This window comes from Haemaphysalis longicornis, unplaced genomic scaffold, assembly GCF_048455015.1.
Source record: "Haemaphysalis longicornis isolate Haplotype H1 unplaced genomic scaffold, Haemaphysalis longicornis Haplotype H1 scaffold_1, whole genome shotgun sequence".
Lineage (NCBI taxonomy): Eukaryota > Metazoa > Arthropoda > Arachnida > Ixodida > Ixodidae > Haemaphysalis > Haemaphysalis longicornis.
This window is the reverse complement of record NW_027526203.1, coordinates 355,823,367-355,846,413: the sequence shown is the minus strand read 5'-3', so window position 1 is coordinate 355,846,413 and position 23,047 is coordinate 355,823,367. Positions and strand designations below refer to the sequence as shown.

Here is a 23,047-nt window from a genome sequence, read left to right as displayed (position 1 = left end):
TTTGAGGCCTGTCTGATCGCTGAACGTATCTTAACTGGGAGAAGGTTCTCTCGACAGCACAGCTTCCATTAGCCAAGCACAACAATGTCAGGGTAGCATTTACCAACCTGATGTTACGGGTGGTAGACTCATTCCAATGCTCAATGAGTTCGGGAGGTGTATTTGGGGCGCTTGCCTCCAGCAGGTACTGGTGAGGACGGCGGAACGTCAGACCACATTTGCGCAGATCGCCCCTTTTAAAAGGTCCTTTTTTTTATTATTAATTACGAGTTTTTGCCGCGCGGCATATGAGAGGCGTTTTAAAGATAGAGGTAGAGAAGAAAGTAGGAAGGAAAGAGAAAGAGAGGCGTTTAAAAAAAATGGGAGTAGAGCAAAAAGTAGGAAGGAAAGAGAAAGAGAAGAAAATAGGGAGAGAGGGGCTGCCAAGAGCACAGAAGGTCACGAAACCGACAGGTGTTCAAATCTACAGGTATGCATGCAGTCCAGTGGCGTGCAGAAAGTCCATCAGCGACCTGCAGTACTTATCGTCCTGCACCCAGCGGTTGTAGTCATCCGGTTTATTCCACCAGAGACCGACCTTTCTGAGCGCATCGTCTCGAGCTGTCCTCGTTCCCGCGCACGTCCACAAAAGATGCTTGGCGTCAGCTTCAACCGCCGGAGACGGGCACTCGGGACACGTTCCTGGGTCGTCTTGTGAGTGCCCCCAAATCCAAGTGACTTAAGGTTTGAGGGCCACCCCAGCCCGAAGCCTCCTGAGAGAAACTTCCTCCACCCGGGAAAGATTAGGGGGCAGGGAGCAGACACACGGGGGAATTAGGGCACGCGTGTCCCTTCTCAGGAGAGATTTCCGGGCTAAAATACGGGAACGCGGATCACAAGCAAGGGGGCTAGGGGAGGATTCAGGGGGGGAAGAAGAGTGGGAAATATGGCCCGCTAATTGATTCAGTATATTCCGACCGTGCCCTTGTACCCAATGTACACGGATCGTTAGCTCTGATGTTCTGTGGAGGCTGTGAATCTGCTGGCAGATCAGAGGTGTCTTCTTTACTTGCTTCAGATGCTTCACAGCACTGAGCGAGTCTGTATATATATGCACCTCCGTGATGTTATGGAGTGCACTTGCAGCATTGACTGCGTCATGAACAGCCTGGAGCTCCAGTAGCAGCGGGTCCGGAGTGTCGGTAGCGTAACAGCGCGAGCCTTTGATTTCTGGGTGCGTGGCACTGACGAAAGCAGTCCGTCCTCCGTCCGGCAGAAGAGCTGCGTCTGTGTACAGTACGCAGTGGCCTTCAGGGACTGTGGTACCGGAGGTTGGCGCTGGTCCAGTCGGGGAACAAGCGGGTTTCACCCGAATCTCCTGAAACATGTTCGTGGTGTCAGAATCGGGTAAAATCGAGTTTTACCCGAAAACGAACATTCCTAATTATATAATTTATATTTCCGCCCGCGACAGCGCTGGCTTGTGGCCTGGGGGTCTGGAGCACTAGATATATTGGTTTGCAATTGACAAGTTCGAATCCCCGATAGCGCATTTTTTAAAGTTGATTTTTTTTTTTGTTTTTGGGCAATGTTTTTCATACTGAATTCACCATTTTCGCGCTGTAACGTTCGTTTCTCCACGAGCGAGTTCGCAGAACGGGTGCAGACTGATACTGCCGCGCTGGCGAGTTCTCGTTGGCGTGGTGTTGCCGTAAGCACCGGCTGCTTGCGGGCACGGTCCCGAATCAGCCCGCCCTTGGCCTGGTGCGAACACGCCTCTTACAATACAGGCACGAGCCAGGCAAGCTCAGGGGTGAGACATCTGCGCATATTGCGCAGTTCTGATACAAATGTGCTTTCCTGCGCCGGGCTGCTTCAAAGGCTTGAAGTTCGCAAAAACTGCGCCAAACTGCTCCAAAACAGTCTGAGAGCCAAAGATTTTAACGCTCCCATCAGTTTCGCTGGGGGAAAATGCTTACTGACGGCATAATTTTGCAGCACCCCAAAGGGGATGCTGTTTGTAAAGGTTTAATCGATTGGTGATTTAATAAACAACCCACATAATTTACCCGAGATAGTCTTTTTGAAAGTCACAATGTCGGGTTGCACATGTTATATTCTGAGAAATTTTAAAGTCTTCCCATCCAAAACCATTGCAAAGTCCTGTAGAAAAAATACTTATGTGTACTGAGGCGACAAACTACTTGTGCAAGTTGATGAAAAAACGGCAAAATTTTCGGAGCACCGTATCCCCGGAACGACATCACGGGGTGCCGCCATCTTGGTGTGGAGAAGATTATGAAACATGGCCGCCGAGCGAAGCAGTTGCTCGTGGTTCAGGCCAACGTTACTATTCTAGTAACGTTGGTTCAGGCGGAGTGCTCTTCGCCGATTTCTACCGTGGTTTTGGTTATGAGGGTGGCCGGGTTTACATTTAGTCGTTTGGTCTGTTGCGGGAAGTTGCGCGACTCGAAAGAGGGGAATAATCAGAAACGTGGTGCCTGCGAATTAGCCGAGTTTCGGCCTTGAGTGTGAGGTGCGGTGCGTGCTGAAGTGAAATTTCGGACTCATTGCGATGTTATAAAACGCTGAGTTATTGCTGCCTTTGACAGCGAGCTTGCGAGCGGCGGGAATGGGACGATCGACACTGCAGAAGTGGCGGCGCAGGCTACATCGCTGCAAAATGTTCAAGCAGTGTCCGATAGCGGGACGGGCTATTATTGCACGCTAGTAATAATAGTTCATCTATTTGAAGTGAAATTTAATGCCAAGAGAGAGGTGGCTAAGTATACCAACATTACTCAAATTACGATCGTAGTGAACGCGCACATTGGGGATTGAAATGGGAGGGCCGGTGGGGTGCGAACACTGTCGCCTCGCTTTGCGCAACTTTTGCCGTGGCTCTACACTTGTGCGTAAAGCCCAGTCTGGGATTAGAAAAATAATAATTTCTGCATTCACATGATAGTAAAAATGCTTTGCAATTGCTTATTGTTTCAGTTCGATATTTCCAACGGCGCTCCACGCTATCTATGCATAGAGCCTCGGAATTTAAAAATGGTTTGTGAAAGGGTAGTGGAATAGAAAAAAAACTTTATTGAAATGCTGTTTCAGTATGTTCAAAACCGATTAAAAGGTGTACTTTTCTCCCCGGAGTCGCCAAAAATTTGATTTTTTAGGCTCCTGAGGTGACGTAATAAATGACGTTCTTCTGCTCCAAATCAAGGTTCTTCTGCTCCAAAATCGAGATATCGCTGTTCCAAAAACTTCTCCCAAATCTGATTAAGCTGTCTCACCCCTGCAAGCTCCAAAGGTGGAGAAAAAGCGCATCGTATTTGAGCGTCTCCGGTGACGCGGAGGGCTTTCATCCACTGCGTACGCCTCGGCTAGTGATCGTTACGATTCCAAGCCTTGTTGGCAGGCTTATCTGACGCATTTTAGAGCCGAGAACATGACAGAAGCGCGGTATGCCGATAACTGAGATATCGAGAATGCCCAGCCAACGATAACGTTGCATGCCAAGCATGTTGTTTCACAGAACCGATACGTAACTGGTTTGAATTCTAATCTTGGACATCGTCCAATCAATCACAGTATCACCTCGTATGGATGTCACTGCTTTAGTTACTGCGGCCGCCGCAGACCGCGCATGGTAGTTTTTCTTCTTTCGGGCTTCATAAAATACCGCCTTATTGACTAAATAAACGATTAAAAGTGTTTTTTAGCCAGTCTACGCAGCATGCAAGCAAAAACAGGAGCTTGACATTCACTTCAGGGTCCCTTTAAGTGGGGCAGCTTTATTTTTACTACGGTTACCCGAATAGTGAAATTTGGGAATTGTATTCGAATATTCGACAAGAAAAAAAAAGCCGACTTTACATTATCGTTTACAAACTTGCAATGTTGTTTGGCGAGCGTTGATCGCCGCGGGTGTCACCAAAGGTCAATGAGATAAACGATCAAGAAGTCGCGTTTGTGTTTTTACGTTTGCATGTGTTACGCTTGCATTATTTAGTCTCGAACGCACAGTTGGGGGAGGCTACAGTGTATTTAGCAGGTGTTTACAGCATGTTTAGCAGCCGATGCAAGCCAGAATATTTCTAGTGCGCGCGAATAAAGAATCAGAACGGAATATTGGGAGGTAGCGGATGGCAAATCCTCAATTCAAAGACGATTCGTTGTGCGAAACTATTCGAAACTTATTTAGAATTTCGATTATTCGCGCCACCCTAATATTGCGGGTTTCTACTTGAAACATGTGCTCTGAGACCTGGAAATAAAAGTAAATCGATAGATATTCGCTAACCCGAGCGGTATAGTTACATGATATATTTGCATATAGCGGCACTCTCAACGCTCAACATGTGCAGCACAGCCGTAAAGGCGGCAACTTTTTGTTCTTAATCCGCCCGAAATCAACCACATTTTTATAATCTGGCCCTTCTTTATTGAGTCGCTGCAATAACTTTTCGCTTTCGAACGTCACCAAAATGATTTTTATTGCGGCAGCTGGAGGGAGGGAGCTGACATTGTGTTTATGCGTTCGGGAAGAACTCTTGGCAACAAGATATTTAGAACGTCTACGGTATAGTGAGGCTTGTATAAGCAGTTGAGCGCACGCGTTGCTGTTATGACCAAAGAGTTCGAAAAGGGCTATAAATGATATTCACTGAAAAGTTTTGCTGTCAGTTTCTTCGCTTGGCAACACTAGAAACGGCCACGGACATGGCGCAGCTTGTGCCCCTGCGCGCGCACGCCGCAGGAAAACAAAAAAAAAAAACACCGGCGTGCGTCGTCTGCTCAGCGGTGGTGTCAACGCAGATGTCACTAATCGCACTCACATTGGAGTCGAGGCATTACTTTGCGTTCGGTAGGACATAGTTTGGAACGTCCAACACACATCACGTGCTTCGCACGGACCATTACCGCCATCCCGCGGAGCCCGACGTAACCAGTGACGGCGCACTCACATGGTTGCCTGCATGCGTGCCTCGCCAGTGAATACAAGCTATACTCTGTGGCGCTTCAATGGATGCCAAGTCACCGTGACATCTGCAGAGGAAGCGGGCAGGCGCGGAAACGCAACGGGCACATCTAAAGGGAATTCTCTTAGAAACACGCGCTATGTGTGTGTGTGTGTGCACTTTTTTTTTTTGCATGTATCCGGCTCCGACAATGGACGAGAAGGAAGGTTCAGGATGCTCGAACAAATTTTACCTTTCCTCCTGGCATGCGTAGGGGACCGGAAGTATCGCTGCACACAGTTCGGCTCAGCATAGCATTTATGCGTAAACGCTTGTAGAAAGCCCGGAAAGCAAGCGGGGTGCTTTTCTGTGAACTTTCCGTCGGGTTCTCGCCCGTACTGGAAAAATGCATTGTGCTGTCGAAGAAAGTGCTTCTAGTCTGCCTTAGCGAAATCAGCCCGGGTAACACCGTTTTCATGTGGAGCGCTGCCATTTTAAAGCAGTGGCGCTACCTATCCCCCGCGATATATATATATATATATATATATATATATATATATATATAAGAGAAGAAAAACTTCGAACAAGGTAAAAGCACGATTGTGGCCTACGTTTCAGCAAAGAGAACTTGCTTTCCTCAGGGCTTGCCCGTTGCTTGAGTTCGCAGTAGCCGCGAATTTGTGCGTGCGTGTGTGTGTGTGTGTGTGTGCGCATATATATACCGCGGGATGGAGGTATATATATATATATATATATATATATATATATATATATATATATATATATATACCTCCATCCCGCGGTATATATATGCGCGCACACACACACACACGCACGTCCCCCCTTCCTGTGTGCAATGGTCTACAAGTACAAAATAAAATGGCCAGGGTCGAGGCTAAGCGAAAAAAGCTTGGTTGATTTCTCTGTCATAGGAATCGGTAAAACACGAAAGTGAAATGTGCAGCGAAATCTGAAGCATGAGCATGATTTGCGGGTCGGCGGCTGCCGTGTGTGTGTGCTTGGCAAGCGACGTCCTGCTGGCGGGTCGTTTCGGCAAAGACGTACTGGCGTCATTTACGTGACGGATATGACGTCAGCAAAATCTTGGCGTATCCCGGCATAAAACACTTTCGTTTTAAAATATATATATAAAACCCGAAAACGAACAACTAAAGGTTGCTTCCCGGCAAGAAGACCCTATGTTCAGGGGTGCACCCTTTACATGCCGCTTGCTCCGTTGTACTGGCGTCATTTCCGTGACGAATATGACGTCGGTAAAATCTTTGTGTAGCTGGGAATAAAACACTTTCGTGTTAAAAAGGATGTATACGTGCTGTATGCAGGATTTCTTTTTTTTTTTTCTGTTCAGTATATTTCTTTACGTATTCCGTTTGTTCCCCGTACCCTTGCCTCACCTCGGTGAGAGATGGGTGCCTGTCATGGGCTCATCTCGTCTCCTTTCAATGAATCTTGTTCTACGTAGGAAAAGGAGTGCTTTTTTAGGTAATTGCCTTCCACCGGCCGTTTTACACTTGCATGATAAGCCGGTTCACATACGTGGTCTGCACATGCCAGTGATACAGCAGCAATGCGCGGTAGAATAAAGTATTGGGGGCAGAAAGAATGCACTCATTGTTGACACGGCGAATTCCTTTTGGCGTCACTTCTGCAGCCAGCATGATGGGACCTACAATGTGTGCGCGCTAAAAGTCGTGTACTCATCCTACGAGTGGACAGTGAGGCGGGTTCTTCTTGCGTTTGCACTGGCTCGGCGAGTGGGAATCTGGATAAAGTTTCGCTTCAGACTTTAAGACCGGTCCGCTGAAACTAACCGAGCGATTGAACAGGTGAAAGTCTTTTGGTGCTTTTGCTGTTAGAAACATGTTTGCGTTACCAGCGCGTTCAAAAAGTGGTGCAATTTTAGGCGCCATCGTAATCGTAGCCGCGATTTGGTGCATGGTATTGTTACCGCTAGCGCTCGGAACAGACGACCATCGAGTGCAGCAGTGTGGGAGTTATACAGTGGGAGGTGGATGTCGTGAAAGAAGCAGATGCCGATTTGGAAGCGCAAATAAACGTTTGGGCAGACCGGGAGTTCGGGGAAGCGATGGTATGAGAAAGTTTGGCAGCGAGAAATGGATTCGGATAACGCAGGGCAGAAGCCGTTGTAAGTCTTTGGGAAAGGCTCGATGGCCGGGGAGTCGTGAGGAGGCTGCTAAAAGATAGCTGGCAAATTTGTACCGACATTTAAATCGCCCGCTCATCGATGGTGATTTTTGGCGAAACATGTCATCATATCGAGGCTTGCCAGCTCCCAGGCGGGATTCCGTACGACTTCTGGTAGTGTTGTTTCCTCCGCTAACTCTGAGCGCAAATTGCGATTGCCCACAGGCGGAGGCGCGGCCGCTCCGATGGGAAGAAGCTTTGCACAAAAAGAAAAACGGGAGTGACGTGGAGATTGGTGTGGATTGTCTCGGAAGAGATTTGTAACTCCATTGCCAACCCTCGGGCGGCTTTCGATTTCTTTCAATATTTGATGGTCGGATGCCGGTCGGGCCTCGTGCACACGACGACAGAACAGAAACTGCTACGCTGCTGCTCTTTGTGTAGCATTGCTTGCGCGTGCGTTCTTTTTTCTTTTTCGTCGTAAGCAAAGAATGGATTGTGAACACAGCTGTCACCGAATTTCTGAGTAAGGGAAGTGATGCTTGAAGCGCAATTTCTCGCCTCGTTTCCACCCTTGTTGCCTTTGCTTTCAGAAATGCCGTATACACTGGTGAACGGCCGTCGGTCGTGACGTCAAAACGTGCTGGTGTATCGGACTTCGTGTTTTTTTTTTTTTTTTCTAGGTTCCGTAAATTCTAAAACCGCCGTTATCAGTGTACTTGAAAGCTGTGTGCTTTTCTTTAAACGCTTTACGCGAGAATTGCATGCCAGTCGTGCAAGACGTGGCACGGCGCTTTGAATCGGTGCCGCATTAGCTCTGTCGACCGAGGTATACAAGTGCGTCGATGCGCCCACGAAGGCCTTAGTAACAAGGTATAGGACTTACAAAGCGACCACCGATTATTGATTGCAAGCAACGCGTGGACTATTATTAGCCACAGCGACGACCGCTACTGGCCTTCTTTGGGTTGTGACCTACGTGCAGATCATCCTTTTAAAGCTACCCTCGCTCTTAGTTAAGCGGTGAATCTTATAGAAATAGTGGCCCAGTGTTTGTTACGAACGTTTGAGCTGCATAAAATTCCTTGTTAGCTATCCTGTAGCTCGTTAGAAAACGCCAATTTATTACGCATGACGATCACGAGAAACCAACGGTACGAAAAATGCGCGCAGATTTACACTGTTAACATTACAAAGAGCGAGAAACACATATGTAACAAAGAAGCACATGAGCACCTGTTAATACGCCAAAAACGCATGTAGGCAATGGTTGCTGTGCGCCACAGTCAGCGTAGTTTGCTGAAAACCTCGTTCTACGTATAATGTTTGTGGTTCTTTCACTGGCGCAAGGATCACCAAGATAATAGCCGATGGCTGGTGACAGAGCTTTGAGATGTTTGTATTAAGTCTTTGCACGTAGAAACCAACTAATTTATGAACTCACGTTGAACCCTTTTTAACACCTTTAAGGCTCTTTCAAATGCGACGTGCTACAGTGCGTGTTACATGACGTGTGCGCTGACGCGTTGTCGCCTTGGATGCTCTGCACCTGGCCCGTTTCGCTCCGGCGTCGGTTCTTGACTCGGGTACGCCGCGTGGGTGGTGATGGCATGGCGGGAATTCAGCCAATGTCCCTGGCTTCCTGAAGAGGTTCAGGAAGCCACTTGATGACCGCTTTCACTATGCGGTGGCGATAGATGACGCCATTATCGCCCACATGATGAGCGCTTTCCAGGCATGCGTAACTTTATCTTCGCCAGTTTTTTATTCTAATGAGTGGTGACTAGTGCAGCCGTGCGTCCGTGATTGTTGTGTCAGCGACATGCCGCCGCATCGCGCATCGAAAGCCCGCCCGGCGTTTGTGGGGCGCGTTTTCGCGCGTACAAAAAAGCTTCATGCCGTTCAGACTTCATTGGGCGTAGTTTCATAATATCCCCCATTCGTTCAACCGCTACATCACGGAAGAAAGGTCTGTGCACAGCGTTTTTGTGAATGTATCGGCCCAGTCACGAGATGAATTGAGATAATTAAAATCGTATGGGGACTAGACAATACGCGCTGGAAGCGAAGTTGTGTTCTTGTGAAAGAAGGCTGTTCCGGAAACAATAGAATGCATGTGATCCGAGCTTATGTATACCGTCATCAGCCAACAGGAATACGATCAATGTACTCCCGCTGCGTGTGGAATAAACCCGAGCTAGAAGGGCAGCATTGGGGATAAGCGAATAGTGATGCCACGATCAGTTCTCTCTAGCGGAGTAGAATAGCCGGCTAGCGAGATCAGAAATCCACAATTTTTGTGGCTAAATTATTCTCAGTCTTATAGGTACAAAATATCCCTCGGAGTGACTTCAGTTTGTACTTCAACGGAAAGAGCGATGTCGATCTGTTGAAAATGTATTCAAGGGAAGCGGGGTCGCGTGACACGAAATCGTATACGACAACCCAGTTGCCGAGCAGAAATTCTATGTTTACCCTAACTTCCATCATGAAAGAAACGACAGGATGAGTGTTTTCTTGGAGACACGAAATAGCGCTCAAGCAGTGAGTGACACAAAAAGCAAGCATAAATGCCGCCGTGCGCCTCTGCAGACGCTGCGAGCGGTATTTGCGTCCGCGTGCTTTCGGGGGCGTTTTCTTCCCTTGTAGTCTGCGCGGGTGGGATTTTTCTCCCAGTCACCGACCCCGCGACGCCTTTCTCAGGCTGCGATCACTAGGGAAAATGTGGGCGCTAGAAACTAACTACAGCGTCGATGCTGTCCCCAATATCGGTGAGCTCGTGATTGGTTAACACTGCCCGATTCATTCCCCGTCAGGATGTGCGCGTGGTAATGGCTGTGTCGTTGGCTTTTTTTTAATCCGAGGGCACAAGTCCGGCCGTATTTGGAGCGTTAACTGACTCACACCTGAGCCAGCCCCACTTCCGGCGGTGGTATAGTGGGCAGGAGTTCAAATCGTGAACGCGTGTGTTTGGAAGCAAGCACGTGCACGGTTGTAGCGCAGAAGGCTGCAGGTGGAGTCCGCCTACACACAAGTCGGCTGCTGACCACGTAGCCGTCTTGCACCGTTTTTAACGCGAACTTCGCTCAAATAAGCTACATAATGAGAAAAACAGAATAGGTATGCGGCTCACCAGCTTTTTTTTTTTTTTTGCGCTTATGACGTATTCTGGGCAGCTCGTTGCAATTGGCTGAGGCCGGCAAAATTCAATGGAAATTGTACAGGGATTATAAATAACTTGCTGAACGAGCTATTTGCGCTTGAATTTCGTGCGTATTCTTTTTGAGTAGTACGTATGGTGAGGTAAACAATGGAATTGCGAAAGAACACGTGTCAGCTCGCTAGTGCGTGCGGCGCGTACTATGCCGGCGGACGCTGCACAGCCTTTGGGCGCGCTGGACTCGTCTGACACGACACTTTCCAACTGGCATAAGCGACACTGCCACCTGCGGTACCCTGTTTTTTGTGTTATAAGTAGTGTTTCACGAAACGAATACTATCAGCCGTAACAAAAATACGCCTGGTGCAAATCCGGTCAGAACAAAGCGGGTGCGGACACCGGTCCTGAGCTGGGGTGCCTTGATTCACGCGTCCGCGGCAGCGCTGGCATCGAGGCACCCTATCCTGAGCGGTGTCGCTGCGCCATCTAGGAAGGCGGAACTGTGACCAAGGTAACAAAAGGCGCGTTTTGCCGAAAGCGGCAGCCTCAGTCAACTTATCCGTTTACGTGCATGCCCACAGTGCGACATTGCTGATGTCACGAAACTTACGATGTAGCGGGAGAATTGAAATTTTGACTTAAATTGTTCAATTTCTCACTGAATAAAGCATCGTTTTTACCCTGAAAAGCGCCGAGGCTGCTATAAAACACCAAATCTTTCGAAAAGAAAGAAATAAACTTGTATTTTGTCTTCATGGCCCCTTACAATTGTAGCCTGTGACATTGAGAGGGAAAGTCATATCCCCCACTGCGCACTTAGACCGCAAATGTATGTAGTGGAATCGCCGACTAACTCGTGCGCCTCTCTTTTCTCCACTCTCAGATTTCCAGAAGCTCGAGCGCGAAGCGAGGATCTGCCGAAAGCTGAACCACCCCAACATCGGTGAGTGGCAAGCCTGTGTGTTTGGTGCAACAGTGTTCGGGAGCTCTCCAAGATGTAGTCTTGTGGGGTGAACACCTAGAAAAGGGTTTTTTTTTTTTTTTCTTTTTCTTCGGGTACCTAACGATTTCCTCCAGCATGAAGGAAACTCACCGCTCTCTGCCGTTTCCGGCGCGCACATTGCGCTTCCCAGCCTCAGAGGGGGCGGAAAAGCTTGCAGACATAACGTCGCTCAGTTTCGTGGACTCCTGGAGTGGTGCAGTGGTTGCAGTTTGGTTTCCGTAAGCGAAATCGCTTCTTTTCAGCGGAGCCGTTGCTGTTGCCCGTGGACCGTGCACTTCTCGGTTGCGAACACTTTTTCATGGTTTTGCCATTTTGACCGGCAGCTTTCTTTGATTGGCTCTGTTTTCTTCACGTGCCTAGGCTACTGGCAAGCTGTGGGCGCATTCCCGAAGTTGACGGTATGTGCCGCCGAACGGCGCTGATTGTTATTGGGTATTCCGGTTTTCTTCCTTATCGTGGTCTAAATATCGTAACTGATGTCACGAAGATTGCGGGGTATGCTTAGGGGAGGAGAGTAGCGATTGGAAAGGCCGGCAGGACAACTGGGTGGTGGTGGTGGTAGAGCCCGGTCTGCCACCCGGCACTGGGGAAGGGCTGTTCGGGGACAGTAGCGGGCGCAAGCGAAAAGCGGGAGACAGGAGCGGAGATGCGTGCGCACTATGATGACTTGAAGGTGAAGTATGGTCTCTTTTAAAGGCGCGTATGACGGAAATATTGGGTACTTCGATTGCCTACCATCCACGAAATGAGCACTGCATATTCTTATCCTCTTCGCCGGCTACCATTGGGTTCCATCGGCCCCATGTTAAAAAAAATTACACCTGTCTTCTGCACGAGAACATGCAACTAGATGTAAAGAAGCATTTCCTTCACGCGACTCACGTCGTGTTCGCTGGCCATGAAGGATTGAAGATTATGAAAATAGAAAGAACTTCGTTTCTGTAGGGGGATTAGGGTGAGTATTTGCACATTTCACAACGTAACACTTCTTCCGCACACCACGAACTCGCCGACTCAGCGTAACTACATCAGCGTTCTCTGCTGGGCTGCCCGCCGCGTACGTTTGGGAAGTGCTCGCCAGACATGTTGCACGGTCCCTATACGCGGCCATCTTTGAGGGGCTCGGGCTGTCGCCGTCTCATGTAGTCATGGTTATAAAACACCGGGACACTCGTTTTCCAACGCCTCGCGCTAGAACGTTTCATCTCTGTGGACAAAAACGCTTGCTGAAAGAACACACCGGGACACTCGTTTTCCAACGTACACCTCGCGCTAGAGCGCTGCGGGCTTCAAAGACACGATATTTTTGCAGCAAAGCTGTATACCTCTACCCCCCAACGGTTTCATCTACGTGGGCAAAAACGCCAAGGCGCCAAGATTACATTTATACACTGCATGCTTCGCCCCTCCCCAGGTTTCACGTGAGTGGAGGTGCTACGAGATTTTTCTTCTTTCGCAAACACTATTCGCTATTATGTTCAAACTTTGTGTGTTGGTTGCTATAACTTCTTATCCTCGTATCTAGCGAATTTGAATTTTCCACTTTTTTACAAGGTTTTAAAAACGCGGCCAAATGAACGGTTGTCTTATTCTTTTTACTGTCATTGATGACTGCATAGAACAGAACATAGAGCGCAGAGCAAAAACTACCACTGATACTGCCACGCAAACTGTTCGGCGCTATTCGGCGCTTTTTGTTTTTACGTTAAACGCTGAACCCTGTATCGCGCTTTGGGCTGCCCCCAACACGCGCCCGTTGCCTTCAGCAGAGGCGACAGGCTTCTTTGCAATGCACCTGCGCTTGCAGGCGACGTGTATTCTGCAGCTTCGGCTGCTGCTACTGCTTCCGCGGCATGCGGACAGTCGCATGTGGTACGGAGGAGGGTGGCATTACAGCGCGAGACACATGGACGACTGGTGCACGCGATTCGCATGCGACTGATCGTTGCGATTGATCGTTAGGAGCGGTTTTGGCGTCGTTCGCTGGTCGGAGGAGGCTAACGACATGCGACTGGCAAGCCAGATGCAGTCGTGCCATCGTTGCGATCGCCAAAACCGGTCCTAACGATCAATCGTAACGATCAGTCCCATGCGAATCGCGTGCACCAGTCGTCCATGTGTCTCGCGCTTACGGCTGAAGGTCGCACTACAGCAGAGAGTCGTATCACTGCTGAGGGGTGGACAAGGCGGAGATCGTTACGGCGGAAAGACTCGGCATACAAACGTAAAGGGCGGCAAGGAGTCTAAATCATACCGCAATCCTCCACTACCGCGCTGATTTTAGCGCAGTTGTAGCTAAGGCACGTAAGACACCCTTTTCTTTTTGTTCATTGCTGTATAAAATTTAAATCCGTTTGAAAGACGTATATTCAGCTTGCTTGGAATGCTCTAACTTACAACTCTAGCTAGACACCATGACACTGTTTGGGCTTCCCTCGACGTGCCGGATGGAGCAAATTGGGAGGCTGCTTGATAATTTGCGAATATGTTTTACTTTTCTGGGCAACGCCGGAAATCTATACCAGTTATTCTGAGCGTAAGCAGCAACACTGCTACCTTTGGGTTTTATTCTTGTTACTTAAAGGCCGTTTTACTAAACAGTACTGACTTGTTGACTTTCTGGAACTTGATTGTCTGAATCACAGCCCTAAATAAGCGACACCAAAGCGTTACGTATCAAAATTACTTCCAATGTCGCGAAAATCGGACTCCTAGAGGTGCACATGGGGGGGGGGGGGGGGTGTCATTGCGATATTTGCATCTGCGTTAATCTGTATGCTCTTCGCTCGGTAAGAATAGTAATTTGCAGGTTGCCGTCCTAACGCAACAAAATGTGGCAGGGCCTGCGGTGAGTCTCGGGGCAGTGCACGCTGCGCTGATTTATTGCGACAGGTAGTGCTTTCATCAGTTGCCTTACCCGAGGCTGGGGTGTCCTGAGATTGGTTTCCGTTAATTTGCAGCTTTCTTTGTTGTTCAAATTTAACCCTTTGAGGGTCGAATTTTTTCGCCAAATGCGTGCCCCCAGGGTCGATTTTTTTATTGCGGATTGAAATTTTACGGACGAATCTATATCGAGAAAAAATAATCAAAATTTTGTTTTGGGTGACCGTAAAGTGACAAAAAAATCATTTGTGTTCTTACATACATGTGGTTTATTGTGGCGTTACACAAGAAAAATTCTAGATAAAAACGAGAGAGTAACAAGCCGGCACCTTTTGAGTGAATCAAAATCAGATAGACATCAGTTTCGCGGGCGCAAAAAGCGGGAAGCGCCCGAAGGACGATACCAAAACCAGCCCCTGCGCGCCCGCCGGCGTCGCCAGCGCGCGCGGGCACGCGCGGCCGGATGCGGGAGCGATAGACGGCGCACCGCTCATAAAATAATAATAAAAAAAAAACGAGAAAAGAGCCTCATCAGTTTCGCAGGCGACCTTGGTCTGTGGCAGGCGCAAGAAGCGAGAGGCGCCCGGGTACCCGGTGGGCGATGCGCAAGCGGTAGCCGGCGCGCCGCTGAAGTAAATCATAAAAAAATAAAAAGAAGAGCCATCGGCGCAAGAAAAAAAATTTGACGTATTTCCGAAGTGTGGCAGCACATGCCAAGCATGAGACGTTGGCGAAAAAGGCGCGCTTTTTAAAGATACAAGCGATGCCGTGCATGTACGTCATTGACCATTTTGAAAGTGTTTGCCGATGTCGTACATGTACGGCCGTGACCCTCAAAGGGTTAAGTCACCCTCTAGAAAGTGCGCACCCCAATTGAGGGCAGACTTGGATGGCTCCTAGTCATTGTTTCGGCCGTTCAGTGATACCATGCGGACCGCCTGTTCTGAGCGTAGTAATGCCGACTTAATGCCGCTTCCATCTAGTACATTGAGCGCTGATGAAACGAAGAATGGCGTAGAGCTTTTGTCTACGCGCTTCGTGCGCACACAACCCACGGAACAGACATGACGTGGCGCACGTACATTCACACGCTACGTATTCGGGAGAGCTGTCGCCACCTCCAGGTCGACCTTGTCGGCTGTTCTTCTGTTGTGCACTTCTATTCGAGAAGACTTGGCTCTCAGCCTGCCAACTTTTCCGTAGACTGCGCATACTGTTTACACCTGTTTTCATCATCATAGCTGATGTAACTCGCGTTTTTGACAGCGGAACTGTTTATGCGCGAGTTCCATCCGTGCCTGGCGTCGCTCAATGCACGACGCAGCGAAGTGGAGAGGAAGAAAACGCTAGGCAGGAAAGGGGCGAGGAGGCCAGGAGCCGACGAGCACGCGTGGGGAGGGAGTGCGCGCCTCAAGACAAGGACGCTTCCTGTGGTCGGAATCGAACCTGGGTCCCCCGCGTTTTGAAGCCGATGTGGTGGGCAGGCCTGTAAGAGAAGCCAAGTTAAAGCTATTGATTGAAGGCCACCACCAGCCCCGCTGTTTCCTCGGTCTTCGCATCTCATTTGCGAAGGTGGCCGAAATTCCGCAAGTTTTATTTCGTGGGAAGGTTTAAAGCGCCGTAGTGGAGGGCTCCGGATTAATTTTGACCGCCTGCAGGGGATCTTTAACGGGCGTCGAAATCTCGAACACACGGGCGTTTTTGCTTTTCTCCTCCACCAGAAAAGCGGCCGCCGCGGCCGGAAATCGAACCCGCGTCCTCGTGCCTAGCAGCGCAACGCCTTAGCCACTGAGCCACCGCGGCGGGGTGGAAATCTATAGTTTCGTAAAAAGACGTCTATTGGTCATCCAGTGGGTGATCATTACTTCAAGTGCGCGCGCTTATTTTATCGTTGAACCATAATTCAACCAAAATGCGCGTGGATCAACAGCCTTTTTTTTTTATAGAGTAAATGGGGTATTTCCGGATAGAAATCCAGGGGAAATAGCCTGGTGGGCCGCCGGAATATGTGTACCGTGCGAGGGCGTCGTAAGTGTTGTCTCTCATCCTGCCGCTCTGCCTGCTCAGCGTTTCTCTTCCGGCGTTTCCGTTTTAGTACTTGTCCTCCCCGTTCTCACTTCCGTGCAAAAAAAAAAAAAAGTTAAAATGCCTGGTAACAGCACAAAGGGGGAATTCTCCTTCATGCGGCGCTATTGCGAGCCCTGACCGCCGCCGCGCTCTATGCGCGCGCACACGCACGCGCGCGTGACCTGAGCCCGTCGGAGATCGGGGCGGCACGTCGGGTCGCCGTCCACGGAGGGGGCGATCGCGGCCGAGAACCTTGCGCGCCCTGACTGCAGATCATGCGGGTTCGCGGTCCCTGGTCACGTTAGAGACATCGAGGGAGCGCGCATTCTTACGCAAATCCTTCGCCTATTGATGCCTTTGCGGGCTGGACGTGAGCACGAAGCGAGCACGCGCGTCTGCATTGCCGTCACGCGCCAGCTTCGGTTTTGAGCTTCGTAAAGTGAATGAATACGTGCCTCGAAAGCGTACTTGGCCGGTCGGCGCCGCGCGCTTTCTGAAAAACTCGCGCCATCCCGCTTTTTTTCTTCTGCTTCGTCCTTCCTCCGGCCGGGCAGCTTTTAAGGCGATTTCTGGTCGCGAGCGGACGACAATCGGGCGCACGCTCCGGCACGCGTGCCTCGTGCGCAAATGGCGGTCATCTGGCGGACGCCTGTCGGCGATCTGGGGTTTCTCCCGGGGTTTACCGGACGGCCACCACCGCCACGGGTCGTGGCCTGCATTTCCCCGCAGATCTGCAGGTAGAATGCGAGCTGGACGATGGTTCGCCCATCGCTGTGGAATCAGAGATTAAAAGGCGCGCATCGCACTCGGGTGACAGTCTCGGAGGGTAGAGGTGTAGCGAAACGAGGTGGTCTGGTGGGCGTATATAAGTGCTAGTTGAATGCGCTGTGCAAACGGCGAAGACAAGGCGGGAAAAGTTAGAAAGCCTTAAGTGCCTCGTGTTGTGCGAAAACCGTCGTCGTCGTTTTTGTAGTAGTGCAGTCTGTCGCGTGCATAAAGTGACTGCTGATGTAAGTAGTAAATAAGAGGTGCACATTTCAGTTCGCATGGGCTTCGAACCCGGGTCTCCGCAGTAGGAGCCGTGTGCCGTATACCACGGCGCCACCTCTGCACGCTGGCACTGGTGGAACAAAAGTCATGGAATGGTGCTTGCCGCGTGACACGTGAACCCGCCGCGGTGGCTCAGTGGCTAAGACGTTGTGCTGCTGAGTCAATGGACGAGGGTTCGATCCCGGCCGCGGTGGCTGCTTTTCTGGTGGAGGCGAAAATGGAAAGCGCCCGTGTGTCGAGACTTCGTCGCACGTTAATCATCCCCAGGGGGTCAAAATTAATTCTGAGCCCTCCCTGCGGCGTGCCTGCTCCGCAGCCCAAGTGTAGCTTCGGTGCGCCAAACCCCACAATGAATGAATGAATGAATGAATGAATGAATGAATGAATGAATGAATGAATGAATAAACAAACAAATAAATAAACCCAGCTGCGCAGAGCTTTGCCTGTGGGGAACTGGGGCATTAAATTTCACCAGCCTGTCTGTAGAGGCATTTCGCGCTAAAAGACGGTGAAATGAAAGTGAAGAAAAGGTTGCAAACTCGTTGTAAAGGTACTTATCGCGCAGAAGTACGAATGGACGAAAGAGACGTAAATACGACGTAGTAGTTAAGAAGTCTTGGATAAGTGTTGCCAGGCTTTCGCTTTCAAAGCACGTAAGCATTAGGTTTCTTAAGTGCCCGGAGAACTGTTCCTTCTCGCGTTTCCGTTGGCTCTTTTCATTAAACGTTTATTCGATCCAGCGCCCTTTTTGCCACGTCGTACCGCCGGCTATCCGAAGGGGGGGCTGGCCGGACAGCGGTGAAAGAGCCGGCGTCTCGTTTCCTCGGGACCAGCTGTACACGGTGCGACGCGCTTTGCAAGTCAAGCGGCCGCTTCGCGAGCGTAAGATCAACGGCCGTCGAGCCGTTCAGCCGGCTCGTCAAAACATTGCAACCGCTGCTAGCTCGCCCAATGGCGAGTCAGTCCTGGGCGGCGGTCCAATTCGCGCTGCTCGCGGGCCGGCTCTTCTTCATCGGGCCGAATAACGGGGAATTTGATTTTTTCTTTTTGCTATAACGAGCAGAGAAAGGAAACCCCTCCTCGCGAAAGACGGAAAAAAAAAGAACCGTTTGGGCGGTCGATTGATTCTCCCCGCGAATGGCTCTCCTCTTTGCGCAGTCCGCTTGCGCTGGGCTAAGCGTTCTGTAATTAGGCTAAGTGATTCCCGCGTCCTGTGGGCTCTCGGCGAGCGCCGTAAGAGCCCGGTTCGCGCACTCGTTTCGCGTTTTGCCGGCCGAGTGAGTGAGTGCTCGGCGCAGTGAAGGTCGGCCAGACGGGCCCGTGTCGCCGCCGCGCTGGTGGGGGCGCGCCTGCGTCGCCGCCGAGTGACCGACCCTCCTCGTTGTTTTGTTTGCCTTTGTCCGGCACCGTGCTGCCGGGCAAACGGGGGCTTTTTAATGGACACACTGTTTCCACTCGTCTGCCCTCCGAGGAGACAATTGGTCGCCCGCGCTTTATTCCGCTTCCCAGCGGCGGCGCGGCGTCAGGAGGGCGCCGGGGGACGGTGGACTGTCTCCCATGCCCCGTCGCTCCTTACCGCAGAGTGTGTCGTGGCTGACGGCGGCGAAAAATCTCTCCGCGCGTCGCCCGAAATTTCTTCCGCTCCATGTACATCCACCGTGGTGGCGTACTGGCTGGGGCCAAAAAAAGAGCAAACCGGTGACTGCTGCGCAAGTTCCTTATGAATCCCGGTCCGTTTAGTGTGCCACCGGCGGATCGAATCAACGAATGCATTCCCCAGTAGATCTGGTGCTGCATTGAACTAGTCTTAAAGGGGCACTGAAGTGATTTGTTTAGAGCCTCTACGCCAGGCGTCTCAAACTCACATGAGTGAGCGGGCTGCAGTCACGAAACAGTCCCGCAAGGGCCGGGGCAGCGAAGAAGGTTGAAACAAGGGGGGGGGTAACAAAATGTCAGCAAAAGTCCCAACCATATGCACGCGTAAAATCGGCGTACTCGCGCAATGACGAATACGGCGTAACCGAGCTCCAAATCGGCGTACTCCTCCGTACGCCGAATACAAGGCTACGTGCTTGAGCCAGCCAGACATCGACGCAAACTTTCGGGCGCGTGGTGTTGACGTCGACCTCTGGCGGGGATGTTGTCTGGCGGTCAGGTCGCATAGAAAGCAAAGCTAATTGTTAAATAATCTAACTCAACTATTATTTATGGGATAAAACTAAGTAACTTGTTAAACACGGGAGAAAACACGCGAAGCAACGAGCAACTATGGGAGCAAGGGAGTTTACGCCAAATAAAGCGGGGGGTATTGTGCCTTCCAATGCTAATTTTTAACGTTCTTCAATGTCCCAAGAACTGTTTTAGTTGTTTCGGTATTAAACATGTATAATTTTGTGAGAATCGGCGTTATTTTCTATTTCAGTGAAAATGTAGTGAACTGGTCGCCACGCAGCCGAGTTCGGGGCACTCTGCGGGGCGCATTGAAAGAGTACGCAGGGCTCATGCGCGCGTTGCGGCGCCTATGTGGTTACTCGACCTCTCCGGCGTTGTCAGTCGGCGTTTGTCGATTTTACACGTGCATGTAGTTGGGCCTTAAACGCTACCATTTGAAAGAAACAAGTCCTTTTCAACATCTTGTAAATATGCCGGGTCATGTCTGAATGAAATTTGGCGTCAGTATATATTCGAGAACTCCTTCAGGATTCCTGGGCTACGCGAGCATGGCGGGCACTCGCGCATTCGCTCTAAAAAACAAATAAAATTATTTGCACGAAGAAAAATCGATTTGAAAATGCTGTCGTTCTCTTGTTTCGACGTCGAAACGAATTGGCTTGACTTGACTGCGCTACTGCCCGGCCCGCCGACCCTCCGACAGAAACATTCAGCCCGCAGCGTTTAGGCGACCGGCGGCCAGCGGGTCGTCGCAATTCATTCCCTCAGTTGAAATTGAGCCACGGCACGTTTGTGACTGGAAGAATGTGCCTCTAGTTTGTTCGTTTGTAGGTTGTTTCAGGCTCTAAGTCAAAGTCGCTCCACACCAGCGCACATGGGACGCTTCGCTGGCTGGTACTGTATAGTAGAAAAACCTAAGGTCATTTGAAGGCGGGAGAAGAGTCAGCGAAGTTTATATAGGTGCTAAGGAATTGAAATCAACCGGAATTTTTACCGTACAGCATAAAACCAGGGTGTGAGAAGCACTTCTAGAGCTGGGTGAAGTAGCAGAGCGGTCAGCAGCACGACCACAAATCTGCGAACGCTTTTCGCATAAGGAATGCAGTCGCTATAGATGAGATATTTGCGGAAATTCGGGGTACGCCTGCTGCACTAACGCTATTCAACAAATGGTCATCTAAGCTGCTTGGAATGCTAAAACTAAATAAAAATGTAAACTGGCTATACATTATATACTTTATATTTCCGCCCCCGACAGCGCTGGGTTACGGTCGAGTGATCTGAGCACTAGGTATATTTTGCAATTCGCAATTTTGAATCCCCGATAATGCATATTTTTTGAAGTTGATTTATTTGTTTTTGGACAATGTTTTCCACACTGAATTCACCATTCTTGCGCTGTAACGTGCGTTGCTCCACGAGCGAGTTCGCAGAACGCGTGCAGACTGACACTGACGCGCTGGCGAGTTCTCGTTGGCGTGGTGTTGCCGTAAGCACTGACTGCTTGCGGGCACGGTCCCGAATCAGCCCGCCCTTGGCCTGGTGCGAACACGCCTCTTACGGTACAGGTAGCTCCAAAGGTGGAGAAAAAGCGCATCGTATTTGGGCGTCTCCGGTGACGCGGAGGGCGTTCATCCACTGCGTACGCCTCGGCTAGTGATCGTTAGGATTCCAAGCCGTGCTGGCAGGCATATCTGACGCATTTTAGAGCCGACAGCATGGCAGAAGCGCGGTATGCCGATTACTAAGATATCGAGAATGCCCAGCCAACGATAACGTTGCATGCCAAGCATTTTGTTTCACAGAACCGCGATACGTAACTGGTTTGATTTCTAATCTTGGACATCCTCCCATCAATCACAGTATCACCTCGTATGGATGTCACTGCTTTAGTTAGTGCGGCCGCCGCAGACCGCGCATGGTAGTTTTTATTCTTTCGGGCTTTATAAAATACCGCCTTATCGACCAGATAAACGATAAAAAAGTGTGTTCGTTTGAGCCAGTCTACGCAGCGCAAGCAAAAACAGGAGCTTTACAGATTCAGTTCAGTGTCCCTTTAAGAGATGTATACTCATGTATACGTCCTGAATATGTAGTTCGGTAGTAATAGCTGTATGGCGGAAATTTAAAACGTCGCTTTGCCCGTCCCCAATTTGCGGAAATGCTTGTGCATTCTGGGAACAGCGCTAGGAACGTATGCGGCTCTGGATAGGCCACACGCATGCGACACACTCTCACCTGTTCACTGGCTCTTCAAGTTCCCTGTGTAGCAGGTGTAATCCACGTGCTAATTCACCTGCTGTGTAGCAGGTGTAATCCGTAATCCATGTGCGAATTCAATGCAAGTCACTCGATCGACACAACACCACACAAGTACTTCCCGCAACTCTATACAGACTACATGTTCCACTCCACCCGACATTCTTTTTAGGCGTGTTTTTGGGCATCTATTTTACGCCTTAATGCTTATCACGCAGTATAGTTACAACCTGGCTCTCTACACCAACCATCTTCGTTGTCTTATGTTTGATTTCACTTTTGATTGATCGATTGTAGGGTTTAACGCGCCGACGCAACGCAGGCGATGAGGCGCGCCGTAGTGGATGGCTCCGGATTAATTTTGACCACCTGGGGATCTTTAACGTGCGCCGAAATCTCGTACACACGGGCGTTTTTGCTTTTCGCCTCCATCAGAAAAGCGGCCGCCGCGGCCGGGAATCGAACCCGCGACCTCGTTTGATTTCACTTTTATTTTTACTGACAAATTTCAGTATCTACGTTTACATCACTGTAATTAAATAGCTTATTTTTCTCTCTTTGCCTTAGTCGGCATTGCGCCATTAAGCAGCAACCATCTCCATCATTGCTGCGACAAAACGTTCTCGTCGAGACACTTTGCTTTTGAAGCCCCTATGTATTTTCGCGCCCCAAACTGTTTATTCAGTTACCTGAGGCCCTATACACGAATATTTATACCAGCACCCCTAAGCCAAACACACACCACTTAACGCTTTTTGGCCTAGTATCCCTTGCGCCATTAAACGCAATCATCATCATCCGCGTAGGCGTAATAGGGTAGGCACTCTACATCTTCGTTTCTTGCTCTGTTCCCCAAATTTACGGCTGCCTACCAGCTGTCAGTACAGCAATTGCCGTGAAAATTCATCTATATTGATATACCCACAGCGACGGGCGGGACTATTCCTTACAGGTCAGGAGAAAAAACGGCTGCGTTTCTTTGGTACTTTGGTTTCTTTGGTTTGGCATGGTACTTTTTTTGAAATGGGAGGGCGTTATTTTCACCGGGCGATTTGAATCAGGCACATTGGAGGTCACGGGCTATGACGGCGGTCTTTTTGGCGCTCTTGCGTTTAATTTGTTTCTTTATGAATATTTATTAGTGCTTGTACTATTTAGTATGTGACTGGAAAGCAGAAACTAATCGTCCTTATTTTTCGATCCCAAGCAGGAGTGGGAGAAAAAGGGACCTTTTGCGAAACCAGAAGCATTGGTGGAAATCTGGGGACGGGAAAGGAATGGGAGCGTCCGTGTGAGCAACGCGTCGATGTGAGCTCAGAATTTACGAGCCGCAAAGTGCTCCTT

The 23,047-nt window shown here is 49.8% G+C and overlaps 1 protein-coding gene across 1 annotated transcript in view; it reads left to right on the top strand.

Moving 5' to 3' along the window:
• The window catches only part of Camkii (Calcium/calmodulin-dependent protein kinase II), a gene marked incomplete in the record, with an annotated part of 218,706 nt that overhangs the window by 111,902 nt on the left and 83,757 nt on the right, over positions 1-23,047 (top strand). The window contains 1 exon segment of the mRNA XM_077686096.1: positions 11,153-11,212. Coding sequence (XP_077542222.1) covers positions 11,153-11,212 — 60 coding nt within the window.